Below are 17,361 nucleotides of genomic sequence, written 5' to 3'. Positions count from 1 at the left end.
TCATGTGTGTAGATCGCATGTGATATTAATTTATTATCATAACTGCTATGATATTCACCATAGACAAAGAAAACAAATATTTACCACTGTGGATTCTTAAGTGCTCTTTTAGATGGTGTTTGTATTTGAAAGCTTTTCCACATTCAGTGCACTTGAATTTACGATTACCCCCAGACTGCGTCACATGTCTCTGTAAGAAAGAATTGGTGTTTTATTTATTAAAGCAAAAAGGCTTTAGACATAAAGAACATCCAGTCTGCTAAAAGTAATGTTTTGGTGATTCTTTTGTTTCTTAAAGGCCTCATATTTTAACAGTCACAAAAATCTAACACTTGGAATATTACCAAAAAGGAGGTTGATCATCATGGCAACAGAATTTTGACATAAAGGAAAATTTCCACTTCCTAAAGTATCAGAATCTTAGCACAAATAATGCATACTTTGCTAGGAACTAGAGACCATCTCGCCCGCACTCTGATTCACAGATGAAGGAACTGCAGTCGAGAACATGCAGTCGTCTGTCTCCAGCACAATTACTTCACAGAAGAACAAGGTCTCCTGAACAGAAGAAAGGCTGGGCTTTTTCAGCACTTCAGCCTGTCTCTAGATATTTCCAGAATGCACCTTCATCTGATGGTTTAAAAAGTACTTCCAAACATGGGTTGTTACAGCTTTCTGCCTGGTCTATCCAATCCCCTCTTTTATATTCTGTACCCTTCATTAATCTTACAGAAGCACTGCTGGAATTGAATTATTCAACCAATTCTGCTCATAGATTTCTAGAGGATTCCTCTCCACCCCTGATACTACAGACGCCAGGTTCATAGCCCTGAGCTTCCAGGCTGCTTCTTCACCAACCGCCTCTAAGGAGCCTGTGCCCCAGTCGTCCACTGAGTCCCAATCTTCTGCACATGTCCTGCTCTTCACCTCCTTGCTCTGATTTATCCCTTACTTCTTGCCTATGTTTCCCCTGAATTATGACAGTTAAGATTCTACCCATCTGGCAAAGGCTCAAGTTCTGCTTGCTCCGTGCTCTCCCTCACTGGAATCTCCCTTCTTCTGTCCTTCGTACAGGAAAGACAGAGAATGAGCACGTACCATGTGTCAGGCTCTACTTCACCCAAACCCCTGGCTTTGAAACCGAACATATGGTGACAACTCCCAAATTTCTCTTGCTAGAACGTCTCCCCTCCCCTCAATGCCAGGCTCTCACAGCCAGCTGCTTCCTCGACGTTCCCCACTGGGAAGCAACAGGCAGCTGTCAACAGGCCTACGATGACCTCTTCATTTCTCTCCTGGAAGTCGGCTCCTCCTCTCGTGTCTCTTACCTTTCTGAATAACCTCCTCATTTATTTGATCATCACTTAAGCCCTGAACTTTGGAGGAATCCCTGATCCCTCTCTTTCCCTTAGACCCTTGCTCAATCCCTCAGCAAGCCATAGTGCACCCACGGTCCCTAACGATGTCATGTCTGCCACACTGACCACCTCCGGCCTACATCACAGCCACAGCCTCTAAGTGGCCGACCTGCTTCCTTCTTGTCTCTCTCAGTTTACTTTCCACCCAAGAGCCCGTGCTGCCTTAAAACTATAAAGACAAAATGCAGTATCTTTCAGTGGCTTCCCTATCACACTTATTCTCAGAAGGTCTCCCTACCCTGTAAAAAAAAAAAAAAAAATAGCAGCTTCCACCACTTTCTATCCTCTTACTCTTGCCTTATCTTCATTCTACCTGCTTTTATATCTTACATTTCTATCACCTACTAATACACGCCTTCTACTGTCAGGGACTTTGCTCATCTTTTTCACTATTGTGCCTTTAACACCTACAACAGGCCTGATACAGAATCGAAACTGAGATACTTGTTGAATGAATAAATTAATAAGACATGGAAATGCGTATCTTTAGATCACGGGATGATTTTCAAAGGCCAGCAAGGCAGATGGTCTGCCCTTTGGTTTCCTGCCTCCTAACCTAAATTGTTCCCAATTCTGTTACCCTCACATTATTACATTTATCACAGCTCCTTTCGGACGGTGGTCTGACTACATACTTCACATATAAAACCGATACCTTTGCACCCATCAGACAAATCCTCACAGAAAGTGGCCTTCACGGTCATCAGAGATCTTACCATTTTATAGCAGCATCTCCTGCTTTCCCCACCCGTTCCATCTGTCCTCTGAAGGTCCCCTCCTTTGACGAGGGCCCTCAGGGTAGAGGATGTGGGGCAGCAGTGGCAGGACGGGGCTGCTCCCCAAACGTCGCCTGGCAGGCCCTTTCCCCAGGGCTCGTCTAGAGCGTGGTCACGTCGGGACACCAGGGTGGCAAGAGCGCGCGTCTGTATTGTCCCTGACAGGACTCGTGTGGGGCAGATGCGAACAGATGGGCTTTGTCTTCCGTGGTCAGTTTTCTCCCCTCCTGGCACTTGCTCCACCCCAAGTGCCCTGCGTGGACTGAACCACTAACCCACCTAAGGAGAAGCTTGGTCCTTGCTCCCTGCCTGCCACCCTCCCACACCCCTTATCTTAGTCCGTGAGTATTGTCCCCAGAGTCCTGAGAAGACAGGCTGACCCTTCTCATCATTCTGTTGCAGTTTTCTGGTTTGGGGTAACTTGTCCTCTGGGGGATCTGTGACTTAGGCGCACACAGAGCAGACTCTCATGCACTCAGGTAGACAGATGTTCACATCTTTGGATATAAGAAACTGGACATAGCCTCAACATACCCTGTGCAGCTGAATATTTACTTGATTTTTAAATCTAGAATTAAGTAGCTAAATTTCACTACTTGTAGTTGATAGTTATCAGGGTCTTATAAAAGGACAACTGGCAAAAGCTTCTTTAACTTTAATCTGTACTTAAGTACAGAGCCAACAATTTAAATGTAACTTACACTTATACGATAGTCTTGGTTTATGCTTCTAGAAATTGAGGCAAAGTGAAACAGAAGTAGAATAAACCATATGAAAATTGAATCTTCAGATTAAAAATGGTTTAGAGTCTAAACTTTAGATTTTTAGAGGCATGCAGTGTATGTAATCAGTTATTTTCCCTACGCTGAACATTCCAGTAGTATGTATTTTGAAATCCTAAACGTAAGAGAAATATTTGTTATGGTATAAGCAAAACAATTGAGATGAAAGGGACCTACCTGTAAAAGAAAAAAAACTTAGTTACCTCTAAAATAGTGCTCATATGTGCTTTTAAACTCAGAAATGACCAGATAATCCAAATGAATCATCACTTTCCTTTTCATAAGGCTGTAGACCAGACACTGTCCAGTACATCCCCTAAGTTTTTCAGTATATTAAAACCCTCGCCTTCTGTGGAGGGGTGAGTTCTCAGTGTGGAAAGTTCGTGAATGCAGTCATTCCACTTACTTGATCTCTTCCTGATTTATGGGAGGTCATGTGACGTTCGAGCTGGGTTCTGTATGCAAAGGTGTAACTGCACAGGGAGCAACTGAAGTTATCTTCATTCTTTTCGTGGCGATATTTAATATGTTCTTTCAGAGAGGTAAAGCGTTTATATCCTCTGTCACAATACGGGCAGGTGAGTAACTGGGAAAATGCATCTGGTGTTCCTGTAAAAGAAGGATCGTATATTTTAAATTAAAAACGTTAAAAAAATATTACCACGACAGACCTTCAAGATGGCGGAGGACTGAGACATGGAGATTACCTTCCTCCCCACAAATACATCAGAAATACATCTACATGTGCAACAACTCCTACAGAACACCTACTGAACGCTGGCAGAAGACCTCAGACTTCCCAAAAGGCAAGAAACTCCCCACGTACCTGGGTAGGGCAAAACAAAAAAGAAAAAACAGAGACAAAGAATAGGGACGGGACCTGCACCAGTGGGAGGGAGCTGTGAAGGAGGAAAGGTTTCCACACACTAGGAGCCCCTTCGCGGGCAGAGGCTGCGGGTGGCAGAGGGGGGAAGCTTCGGAGCCACGGAGGAGAGCGCAGCCACAGGGGTGCGGAGGGCAAAGCGGAGAGATTCCCGCACAGAGGATCGGTGCCAACCAGCACTCACCAGCCCGAGAGGCTTGTCTGCTCACCCGCCGGGGCGGGCAGGGGCTGGGAGCTGAGGCTCGGGCTTTGGTCGGATCGCAGGGAGAGGACTGGGGTTGGAGGCATGAGCACAGCCTGAAGGGGCTAGTGCGCCACGGCTAGCCGGGAGGGAGTCTGGGAAAAAGTCTGCAGCTGCCGAAGAGGCAAGAGACTTTTTCTTGCCTCTTTGTTTCGCGGCGCGCAAGGAGAGGGGATTCAGAGCGCCGCCTAAACGAACTCCAGAGACTGGCGCGAGCCGCGGCCATCAGCGCAGACCCCAGAGACGGGTGCCAGCCGAGGCCAACAGCGCGGAACCCAGAGACGGGCGCGAGCCGCGGCGATCAGCGCGGACCCCAGAGACGGGCAGGAGACGCTAAGGCTGCTGCTGCCGCCACCAAGAAGCCTGTGTGCGAGCACAGGTCACTCTCCACACCACCCCTCCTGGGAGCCTGTGCAGCCCGCCACGGCCAGGGTCCGTGATCCAGGGACAACTTCGCCGGGAGAACGCACGGTGCGCTTCAGGCTGCTGCAACGTCACGACGCCTCTGACGCCGCAGGCTCGCCCCGCCTCCTCCGTACCGCTCCCTCCCCCCGCCTGAGTGAGCCAGAGCCCCCGAAGCAGCTGCTCCTTTAACCCCGTCCTGTGTGAGCGAAGAACAGACGCCCTTGGGCAACCTACACGCAGAGGTGGGGCCAAATCCAAAGCTGAACCCCGGAGCTGTGCGAACAAAGAAGAGAAAGGGAAATTCCTCCCAGCAGCCTCCGGAGCAGTGGATTAAATCTCCACAATCATCTTTATGTGCCTGCATCTGTGGAATACCTGAATAGACAACGAATCATCCCAAAATTGAGGAGGTGGACTTTGGGAGCAACTGTAGACTTGGTCTGGTTTTATGTTTATCTTAGTTTAGTATTTATTATCACTGGTAGATTTTTTTTTATTGATTTGGTTGCTTTCTTCCTTTTTTTTAATATATTTCCTTTTTCTCTTTTTGTGAGTGTGTATGTGTATGCTTCTTTGTGTGATTTTGTCTGTATAGCTTTGCTTCTACCATTTGTCCTATGGTTCTGTCTGTCCAGTATAGTTTTGAGTGCTTGGGGGATTTGTTTTTTGGTTTGGTTGCTCTCTTCTTTCTTTCTTTCCCCTTTTTTAAAATTTTTAATTTTTTTTTATTTTTAATAATTAAAAAAAATTTTATTTTAATAACTTTTTCTTTCTTTCTTTTTTTCTCCCTTTTCTTCTGAGCTGTGTGGCTGACAGGGTCTTGGTGCTCCGGCCGGGTGTCAGGCCTGTGCCTCTGAGGTGGGAGAGCTGAGTTCAGGACATTGGTCCACCAGAGACCTCCCGGCTCCACGTAATATCAAACAGCGAAAGCTCTCCCAGAGATCTCCATCTCAACGCTAAGACCCAGCTCCACTCAACGATCAGCAAGCTCCAGTGCTGGACACCCCTATGCCAAACAACTAGCAAGACAGGAACACAACCCCACCCATTAGCACAGAGGCTGCCTAAAATCATAATAAGGTGACAGACACCCCAAAACACACCACTGGACACGGTCCTGCCGACCAGTAATACAAGATCCAGCCTCATCCACCAGAACACAGGCACCAGTCTCCTCCACCAGGAAGCCTACACAACCCACTGAATCAACCTTACCCACTGGGGGCAGACACTGAAAACAACAGGAACTGCGAACCTGCAGCCTGCAAAAAGGAGACCCCCAAAACAGCAAGTTAAGCAAAATGAGAAGACAGAAACACACTGCAGATAAAGGAGCAAGGTAACAACCCACCAGACCAAACAAGTGAAGAGGAAATAGGCAGTCTACCTGAAAAAGAATTCAGAGTAATAATGATAGTAATGATCCAAAATCTTGGAAATAAAATGGAGGAACTACAAGAAACGTTTAACAAGGGCCTAGAAGAACTAAAGAGCAAGCAGACAATGATGAACAACACAATCAATGAAATTAAAAACTCTCTAAAAGGAATCAATAGCAGAAGACCAGATAAGTGACCTGGAGGCAGAAGAATAGATAAGTGACCTGGAAGATAAAATAGTGGAAATAACTACCATAGAGCAGAATAAAGAAAAAAGAATGAAAAGAATTAAGGACAGTCTCAGAGACCTCTGGGACAACATTAAACACACCAACATTCGAATTATAGGGGTCCCAGAAGAAGAGGAGAAAAAGGGATGTCCAGGAAAATACTTGAAGAGATTATTAGTTGAAAACTTCCCTAATATGGGAAAGGAAATAGTCAACCAAGTCCAGGAAGTGCAGAGAGTCCCATACAGGATAAATCCAAGGAGAAACACACCAAGGACACATATTAATCAAACTATCAAAAATTAAATACAAAGAAAATATGTTAAAAGCAGCAAGGGAAGAACAACAAATAACATACAAGGGAATCCCCATAAGGTTAACAGCTGATCTTTCAGCAGAAACTCTGCAAGCCAGAAGGGAGTGGCAGGACATATTTAAAGTGATGAAAGAGAAAAACCTACAGCCAAGACGACTATACCCAGCAAGGATCTCATTCAGATTCAATGGAGAAATTAAAACCTCTACAGACAAGCAAAAAGCTAAGAGAATTCAGCACCACCAAACCAGTTCTACAACAAATGCTAAAGGAACTTCTGTAAGTGGGAAACACAAGAAAACAAAAGGACCTACAAAAACAAACCCAAAACAATTAAGAAAATGGTAATAGGAACATACCTCTCAATAATTATCTTAAACATGAATGGATTAAATGCTCCTACCAAAAGACACAGACTCACTGAATGGATACAAAAACAAGACCCATATATTTGCTGTCTACAAGAGACCCACTTCAGACCTAGGGACACATACAGACTGAAAGTGAGGGGATGGAAAAAGATATTCTATGCAAATGGAAATCAAAAGAAAGCTGGAGTAGCAATTCTCCTATCAAATAGACACAAGAGACAAAGAAGGACACTACATAATGATCAAGGGATCAATCCAAGAAGAAGATATAACTATCATAAATATTTATGCACCCAACATAGGAGCACCTCAATACATAAGGCAAATGCTAACAACCATAAAGGGGAAATCGACAGTAACAGAATTGTAGTAGGGGAGTTTAACACCCCACTTTCACCAATGGACAGATCATCCAAAATGAAAATAAATAAGGAAACACAAGCTTTAAATGATACATTAAACAAGATGGACTTAATTGATATTTATAGGACATTCCATCCAAAAACAACAGAACACGCTTTCTTCTCAAGTGCTTGTGGAACATTCTCCAGGATAGATCATATCTTGGGTCACAAACCAAGCCTCGGTAAGTTTAAGAAAACAAATCATATCAAGTATCTTCTCTGACCACAATGCTATGAGACTAGAAAAAAACATGGAGGCTAAACAATACACTACTAAATAACCAAGAGATCACTAAAGAAATCAAAGAGGAAATCAAAAAATACCTAGAAACAATGACAGTGAAAACACAACGACCCAAAACCTATGGGATGCAGCAAAAGCAGTTCTAAGAGGGAAGTTGATAGCAATACAATCCTACCTCAAGAAACAAGAAACATCTCAAATAAACAACCTAACCTTACACCTAAAGCAATTAGAGAAAGAAGAACAAAAGCCCAAAGTTAGCAGAAGGAAAGAACTCATAAACATCAGATCAGATATAAATGAAAAAGAGATGAAGGAAACAGTAGCAAAGATCAATAAAATTAAAAGCTGGTTCTTTGAGAAGATACACAAAATTGATACACCATTAGCCAGATTCATCAAGAAAAAAAAAGGGAGAAGACTCAATAGAGTTAGAAATGGAATTAGAAATGAAAAAGGAGACAAATGACACTGCTGAAATACAAAGGATCATGAGAGATTACTACAAGCAACTATATGCCAATAAAATGGACAACCTGGAAGAAATGGACAAATTCTTAGAAAAGCACAACCTTCCCAGACTGAATCAGGAAGAAATAGAAAATATAAACAGACTAATCACAAGCACTGAAATTGAAACTGTGATTAAAAACCTTAAACAAACAAAAGCCCAGGACCAGATGGCTTTACAGGCAAATTCTATCAAACATTTAGAGAAGAGCTAACACCTATCCTTGTTAAACTCTTCCGAGGGAGGAACATTCCCAAAACTCATTCTATGAGGCCACCCTCACCCTGATACCAAAACCAGACAAAGATGTCACAAATACAGGCCAACACCACTGATGAACATAGGTGCAAAAATCCTAGCAAACAGAATCCAAGAGCACATTAAAAGGATCATACACCATGATCAGTTGGGGTTTTTCCCAGGAATGCAAGGATTCTTCAATATACGCAAATCAGTCAACGTGATACATACACCCTATTAACAAACTGAAGGAGAAAAACCATATGATCATCTCAATAGATGCAGAAAAAGCTTTTGACAAAATTCAACACCCATTTATGATAAAAACCCTCCAGAAAGTAGGCATAGAGGGAACTTACCTCAACATAATGAAGGCCATATATGACAAACCCAAAGCCAACATCATTCTCAATGGTGAAAAACTAAAACCATTTCCTCTAAGATCAGGAACAAGACAAGGTTGTCCACTCTCACCACTATTATTCAATATAGTTTTGGAAGTTTTAGCCACAGCAATCAGAGAAGAAAAAGAAATAAAAGGAATCCAAATCGGAAAAGAAGTAAAGCTGTCACTGTTTGCAGGTGACATGATACTATACATAGAGAATCCTAAAGATGCTCCCAGAAAACTACTACAGCTAATCAATGAATTTGGTAAAGTAGCAGGATACAAAATGAATGCACAGAAATCTCTTGCATTCCTATACACTAATGATGAAAAATCTGAAAGAGAAATTAAGGAAACACTCCCATTTACCATTGCAACAAAAAGAATAAAATACCTAAGAATAAACTTACCTAAGGAGACAAAAAACCTGTATGCAGAAAACCAGAAGACATTGATGAAAGAAATTAAAGATGATACAAACAGATGGAGAGACATAACATGTTCTTCGATTGGAAGAATCAACATAGTGAAAATGACTATACTACGCAAAGCAATCTACAGATTCAATGCAATCCCTGTCAAACTACCAGTGGCATTTTTCACAGAACTTGTATGGAAACACAAAATACCCCGAATATCCAAAACAATCTTGAGAAAGAAAAATGGAGCTGGAGGAATCAGGCTCCTGGACTTCAGACTTATACTACAAAGCTACAGTAATCAAGACAGTATGGTACTGGCACAAAAACAGAAATATAGATCAATGGAAAGAAAGAGCAGAGATTAACCCATGCACATATGGTCCCCTTATTTTTCATAAAAGGAGGCAAGAATACAATGGAGAAAAGACAGCCTCTTCAATAAGTGGTGCTGGGAAAACTGGACAGCTACATGTGAAAGAATGAAATTAGAACACTTCCTAGCACCGTACACAAAAATAAACTCAAAATGGATTAAAGAATGTAAGGCCAGACACTATAAAACTTAGAGGAAAACATAGGCAGAACACTGTATGACATAAATCACAGCAAGATCCTTTTTGACCCAGCTCCTGGAGAAGTGGAAATTAAAACAAAAATAAACAAATGGGACCTAATGAAACTTAAAATTTGCACAGCAAAGGAAAACATAAGACGAAAAGACAACCCTCAGAATGGGAGAAAATATTTGTAAATGAAGCAACTGACAAAGGATTAATCTCCAAAATTTACAAGCAGCTCATGCAGCTCAATTTCAAAAAAACAAACAACCCAATCCAAAAATGGGCAGAAGACCTAAATAGACATTTCTCCAAAGAAGATATACAGATTGCCAACAAACATATCAAAGGATGCTCAACATCACTAATTATTAGAGAAATGCAAATCAGAACTACAATGAGGTGTCACCTCACACCAGTCACAATGGCCATCATCAAAAAATCTAAATGCTGGAGAGGGTGTGGAGAAAAGGGAACCCTCTCGTACTGTTGGTGGGAATGTAAATTGATACAGCCACTATGGAGAACATAATGGAGGTTCCTTAAAAGACTAAAAATAGAACTACCATATGACCCAGCAATCCCACTACTGGGCATATACCCTGAGAAAACCATAATTCAAAAAGAGTCATGTACCACAATGTTCATTGCAGCACTATTTACAATAACCAGGATATGGAAGCAACCTAAGTGTCCATCGACAGATGAATGGATAAAGAAGATGTGGCACATATATACAATGGAACATTACTCAGCCACAAAAAGAAAGTTATTTGTAATGAGGTGGATGGAACTAGCGTCTGTCAAACAGAGTGAAGTAAGTCAGAAATAGAGAAACAAATACCGTATGCTAACACATATAAGGTTCTGAAGATCGTAGGGGCAGGGCAGGAATAAAGACGCAGACATAGAGAAGGGACTTGAGGACACAGGGAGGGGGAAGGGTAAGCTGGGTGGGACAAAGGGAGAGAGTGGCATGGACATATATATACACTACCAAATGTAAAATAGATAGCTAGTGGGAAGCAGCCGCATAGCACAGGGAGATCAGCTTGGTGCTTTGGGTCCACCTAGAGGTTTGGGATAGGGAGGGTGGGACGGAGACACAAGAGGGAGGAGATATGGGGATATATGTATATGTATAGCTGATTCACTTTGCTATAAAGCAGAAACTAACACACCATTGTAAAGCAATTATACTCCAATAAAGATGTTATTAAAAAGAAAAATTACCAAAGCTACCACCAAGGCCCTCTGCTACGTACCAGACATTATGCTTTGTATTTGATCCTGAAAACAACACACTGATCTCCCCCTCTATTTTATAAGGAGAGAACGTGAGGCCCAGAAAAGGCTAAATAACTTCCAAATCACACAGCCAGTAAATGATGCAGTCAGAAGTCAAACGTGTGCTGTGTGACTTCTTCACTACAACGTATTTCTTCTCCTCGTTTGCGCGGTGGATCAGAGAAAAGTGGCACTCTAGTTACAGTCCTCGGAGAGTAAGCAGCGCACGGACTGTGTTTCTAAGATGCCCTTGCAGGGAAGTGTGGCCCTGTGCCCGAGTTCAGACCAAAAGAGAGTGTACTGTGAGGAGCAGTGGGGGCCAGAGTGGGCCCGGCCCACTGAGACGCCCCTGCACGGCTCTTCATGTTCTTTTTCCTCCTGAAACACACCGACACACCTTCTGTACAGTTTTATCTGGATGACTATTACGATAGCTTTCAGAAAATAAGGGCATTATGGATGAATTGTAGTTTGCGGAGTGAACTAGATATTTTTTATATATGGAACCATCTGAGCATGCCAATCCTAAAAATGAAATACCACTTTGGCCAGTTAATATTTAACTAAGAGTAGATTTCCATATTTGATGTATTTCTTCAAAGAAATAAGTTCCTAAGTGACATGTTATTGTAAATATCATCTTACCTTCATTTTGAATTTCTTAACAGAAAAAGACCACCAAAGAAAATTTCATAACATTCTTCAAATGCTTCATAAACATGTGTCCCCATTACTGAAATTCAAGTCTATGTAAATTAAATGTCTTGCTTAAGGGCAGGCCTGCAAATAATAAGCTGAGCACCTGACTCTATACAGCTAAATACACTGAAATATGTATTAAATATACAAATAAAATCAAATAACCAACACCCCCATGGTTTATGCTGTTTTTTTTTGTTGTTGTTATCAGCTAGCAAGGCACCTGGAACCAGAGTTTTCTCTTGGTGATGACTCTGGCATGACCCCCTTCTTTGGGGACTAGAGTAGCCACATGAGGACATTTTGGGGGGGAAATCAAGTTATAATATTTTGTCTAGTATCAATTTCCTGTTTGTACAGACAAGTGGGAAACCAACATTTGGGACACTCTCCTTGCCAGACCGTCTGTTTATCCTACTGGTCTCAGCGGCTAACGTCAGAGTCCACCATTACAGGTGTTTGGTCATCAGTACCACAGTCACAGTGTGATTCCATGATTCAAGCTCCTTGTACTCCTGGGTCATAAGCGGTCTGCTTGCATTACATTCTATTTTCTTCTTTACCTTCATGATTAATCCTTCCAATCAGTAAACAAAATACTAATAATTCCATAAAATGACAAGTTTCTCATACTTAACTAGCAAGTTCTTTTCATAAATCAGTATCTATTGAATGTTCATACTCATGAATCAGTATCTATTGGATGTTCTCACACGTATGAGATATGAATTTATTCTTTTAGGCCAATTGCATATAAAACAATGAAAAAAATTAAATATTTGACATCATAAGTTATAGAATGAACAGGTTTAAAAGTTAGAATTTTTGTTTCTGTTTTAAAAAATACTGGACTATTATTTTTTAAAAACTCACTTTTTAGCAATGAAGACTTGTCATGTAAGGGAAAAAAATGTTTCTTTTTAGAATTCCTATAATAAACTTATGGTAGCAATTCAGTACTACTAAAAAATCCAACCTATATCTGACCATTTTTTGAACCATAATTTCTTTATGTATCTGTGACCATGAATATACTTATTTAAAAAACATTTTAAATTTCTGTATCTTAAACTTCCTTTAGTAGGCAGACTGATATAAAACCTGTGAAAAATTTCCTTGATTTGTTCCCCACTGAACCAGAATTTGTGATAAATCCATCTGTTGGAGTAAAGTTTCCCTGTTTACAACTTATGACATGCAGGACGGTATGTTTAATCTATTAAAACACTAAAAACCTAAGTGCTTCTGAAGATAATCACTTTTTCTATGTAAACAGATGTTGCTGGTGTGACAGAAAATCTACTGTGAAATACTGTATTAGCAGTTAAATTACATTATATACCTAAAAGTAATGAATTCCTGAATTAAAAACATATTGAATAATAATTAGACAAAGAGAACAAAAAATGTTTTACTATTTCAGAACAGTTAAGGCCTCAATTTTTATGGGATTTTACTGCATTGATTTGTAACAATGGACTTTACAAAGTTTAACCTTATTTGATCTATGCAATGGAACGTTTCTTTAGTTTTCATTATTTTCTTTCACTGATACTTTCTGAAATCCTCTTTGTTACATAAAAATTTTACATAGTTATACACATCTGCATTTAAAATGTTCTATTTCCCTTTCATATTTATTGTAAGCTACTGCTTTTTCAGGTGAAATGTTAACACATTTTCTTTAAGAGAAAAAAATACCAAGAAACAAAAGTAGAAAACTAAGGCCCTACAGGATTATAATGCCAATAACTACGGACTCTGCAAATATGCAAACAGATCAACAGAACGCATATCATTAAGCTGAAATGCAGTGTCCCCAGGGGTAATTACTTACAGTTTTCAGAAACGTGTCCTTTTGCCACACTGCAGGAAACAATTCCTAGAGCACCCTACTTCTTTTTCCTTTGTCACCAAATTAGTTGCAGAAATCCTATCTATTCTGGAGTGAAACTTCTCTTTCTGCTCTTTTGCATAGCTGATTCCTGATTTAAGGAAGGTACAGTTGACTCTTCACAATGGAATCTGTTTTGTTTTCTGTACCATCCTTCTCGATTTCCTTCAAAAATTTAAAAGTTGATTGATACAACACCATTTACACTAGCACCAAAAATACTTAGGCACAAATCTAACAAATTATAAGATTTATTTGAGGAAAAGTACAAAAGTCTGATGAATAAAATCAAAGAACTAAATAAATGGAGAGATATTCCACGGTCATGGATACTCAATATTGACTCAATATTGTCAAGATGTCACTTCTCCCCAACTAGATCTACAGAGTCAGTGTAATCCCAATCAAGTTATTTTATGGATAATGACAGACATTCTAAATTTATATGGAGAGGCAAGAGACCCAGAAGAGGCAACATAACATTGAAGGTGAAGAATAACGTTGGGAGACCAACACTATCTGACTTCAAGGCTTACTATATAGCTATAATAATCAAGAAAGTGTGGTGTTGGCGAGAGAACAGACAAATGGGTCAGTGGAACAGAACAGACAGCCCAAACAGCAAAGGCAACTGGACATCCACATACCAAAAAAAAAAAAAAAAAAAGTAAACACAGACCTTACACCCTTTACAAAACTCAAAATGGATCACAGACGACAACAGAAGAAAACCTATGTGACCTTGGGTATGGTAATGCCAGTTTAGATACCAAAGGCATGAGCCATGAAAGAGATACTTGATAAGCTGGACTTCATTAAATGAAAAAGTTCTGTTCCATGAAAGACAATAACAAGAGAACTAGAAGAGACTTAGAAGATAAGCCATGGACTGGGAAAACTATTTGCAAACGACACATCTGAAAAAGGACTAGTATCCAAAATATACAAAGAATTCTTAAAACTCACTGCTAAGAAATCAAATAATTTAATTTAAAAAATGGGCCAAATCATAGCCCCCTTCCTCCTCCTCCAACTTCATGACGGAGAATCAGGAAATCACCACTGGAACTACTGAGTTCAAGAATACATACCTGAGATTAAAGTAAACCTGGAGGACAAGGTGGTGGAGTAGAAGGACCTGAGCTCACCGCCTCTCACGAAGACACCAAAATCACAACTAACTGTTGAACAACCATCAACAAAAAAGGTCTGGAACCTACCAAAAAAGATAATTCTACTTCCAAAGACAAAGCCACAACGAGATGGTAGAAGGGGCACATTCGTGATACAATCAAATCCCATACTAATTATTTTCTAGTTTGACCCACAAACTAGAAAATAATTATATCACAGAGGTTCTCTCACAAGAGTGAGAGTTCTGAGCCCCATGTCAGGCTCCCCAGTCTGGAGGTCTTGCATTGGTAGGAGAAGCCCCCAGATAATTTGGCTTTGAAGGCCAGTGGGGCTTGACTGCAGGAACTCCACAGGACTGGGGGGAACAGAAGCACCACTCTTGGAGGGCACAAATAAGGTCCTGTGTGAGCTGGGACATGGGAAAGAGCAGTGACTTCATAGGACCCTGGGCAAGACCTACCTGCTGGTCTTGGAGGGGTCTGCTGGGGAGGTGAGGGGTGGCTGTGGCTCACTGTGGGTAAAAGGACACTGGTGGCAGAGGTACTGGGGGGTACTCATTGGCATGAGCTGTCCTGGAGGCCGCCATTTTGACACCAAGACCTGGCCCCACCCAACAGCCCTTAGGTTCCAGTGCTGGCATGCCTCAGGCCAAACAACCCGCAGGGCAGGAACACAGCCCCACCCATCAGCAGACAGGCTGCCTAAAGTCATCCTGAGCCAAGCCACAGCCACCTCTAAACACACTCCTTGACACAGTCCTGCCCACCAGAGGGACAAGACCCAGCTCCACCCACCAGTGGGCAGGCACCAGTCCCTCCCACCAGGAAGCCTGCACAAGCCCCATGACCGGCCTCACCCATCAGGGGGCAGACACCAGAACCAAGAGGAACTACAATCCTGCAGTCTGTGGGACCTCAAACACAGAAAGTGAGACAACATGAGATGGCAGAGGAATACATTCCAGATGAAGGAACAATATAAAACCCCGAAACAACAATTACATGAAGTGATAGACAATCTACCTGAAAACGAATTCACAGTAATGATAGTAAAGATGATCCAAGATCTCGGAAAAAGAATGGAGGCGCAGACCAAGAAGATACAAGAAACGTTTAACAAAGAGCTAGAAGATTTAAAAAACAAACGAGTTGAACAATACAATAACTGAAATGAAAAATACACCAGAAAGAATCAATAGCAGAATAAATGATGCAGAAGGATGGATAAGTGAGCTGAAGACAGAATGGTGGAAATCAGTGCTGCAGAACAGAATAAAGAAAAAAGAATGAAAAGAAATGAAGACAGCCTACGAGACCTCTGGGACAACATTAAACGCACCAACATTTGCATTATAGGGGTCCTAGAAGGAGAAGAGAGAGACAAAGGGCCTGAGAAAGTATTTGAAGAGATAATAGCTGAAAACTTCCTTAACATGGGAAAGGAAACAGTCACCTAAGTCCAGGAAGTGCAGAGAGTCCCATAAAGGATAAAGCCAAGGAGAAATATGCTGAGACATATTAATCAACTTGACAAAAATGAATGATAAAGAGAAAATGTCAAAAGCAACAAGGGAAAAGCAACAAATAACATACAAGGGAATCCCCACAAGGTTATCAGCTGGTATTTCTGCAGAAACTCTGCAGGCCAGAATGGAGTGGCAGGATATATTTAAGTGGTGAAAGGGAAAAACCTACAACCAAGAATACTCAGCAAGGCTCTTGTTCAGATTCTATGGAGAAATCAAAAGCTTTACAGACAAGGAAAAGCTAACAGAATATGGCACCACCAAACCAGCTTTACAACAAATGCTAAAGAAACTGCTCTAGGCAGAAAAGAAAAGCCCATGAGAGAAAACAAGAAAATTATGAATGTGAAAGCTGACTGGTCAAGGCAAACATACAGTAAAGGTAGGAAATCATCCACTCACAAATATGCTGTCAAAACCAGCAATCATGAGAAGAGGAGAGTGCAATGCAGGATATTGGAAATGCATTTGAAATTGAGACCAGCAACTTAAAACAATCTTGTATATACATATATAGACTGCTGTATCAAAACCTCATGGTAACCGCAAACCAAGAATCTACTTATAGATACACACACAGAAAAGAAAAAAGGAATCCAAACACAACACTAAACATAGTCATCAAATCACAAGAGGACAAAAGAGGAAGGGAAGAAAAAAGACCTACAAAAATAACCCACCCAACAAACAGCTCATGCAGCTCAATATCAAAAAACAACTCAATCAAAAAATGGGTGGAAGATCTAAATAGACATTTCTCCAAAGAAGACATAAAGATGGCTAAAAAGCACATGAACAGATGCTCAACATCACCAATTATTAGAGAAATGCAAATCAAAACTACAATGAGGTATCACCTCACACTAGTCAGAATGGCTGTCATCAAAAAATCTGCAGACAATAAATGCCCAAATCTACAAAAACAACCATCCCCCAAATTAACAAAACAGCAATAAGAACATACATATCAGTAATTACCTTAAATGTAAATGGATTAAAATGCTCCAACCAAAAGACTGGCTGAACAGATACAAAGACAAGACCCATATATATGCTGTCTACAAAAGACCCACTTCAGACCTAGGGACACATACAGACTGAAAGTGAGGGGATGGAAAAAGGTATTCCATGCAAATGGAAATCAAAAGAAAGCTGGAGTAGCAGTACTCATATCAGACCAAATAGACTTTAAAATGACGACTGTTACAAAAGACAAAGAAGGACACTACATAATGATCAAGGGATCAATCCGAGA

The 17,361-nt window shown here is 41.0% G+C and overlaps 1 protein-coding gene across 4 annotated transcripts in view; it reads right to left on the bottom strand.

Annotated features, from left to right (window-relative positions):
• The window catches only part of ZEB1 (zinc finger E-box binding homeobox 1), a 195,530-nt gene that overhangs the window by 18,901 nt on the left and 159,268 nt on the right, over positions 1 to 17,361 (bottom strand). For all 4 annotated transcript variants that reach the window (XM_036841614.1, XM_036841616.1, XM_036841615.1 and 1 more), the window contains 2 exons: positions 3,383 to 3,585; positions 85 to 190 (listed from right to left, as the gene is read on the bottom strand). In XM_036841614.1, coding sequence (XP_036697509.1) covers positions 85 to 190; positions 3,383 to 3,585 — 309 coding nt within the window. The remainder of the gene's footprint in view (positions 1 to 84; positions 191 to 3,382; positions 3,586 to 17,361) is intronic.

This window comes from Balaenoptera musculus, chromosome 2 (assembly GCF_009873245.2).
Source record: "Balaenoptera musculus isolate JJ_BM4_2016_0621 chromosome 2, mBalMus1.pri.v3, whole genome shotgun sequence".
Lineage (NCBI taxonomy): Eukaryota > Metazoa > Chordata > Mammalia > Artiodactyla > Balaenopteridae > Balaenoptera > Balaenoptera musculus.
This window is presented reverse-complemented; position numbering and strand designations above follow the sequence as displayed.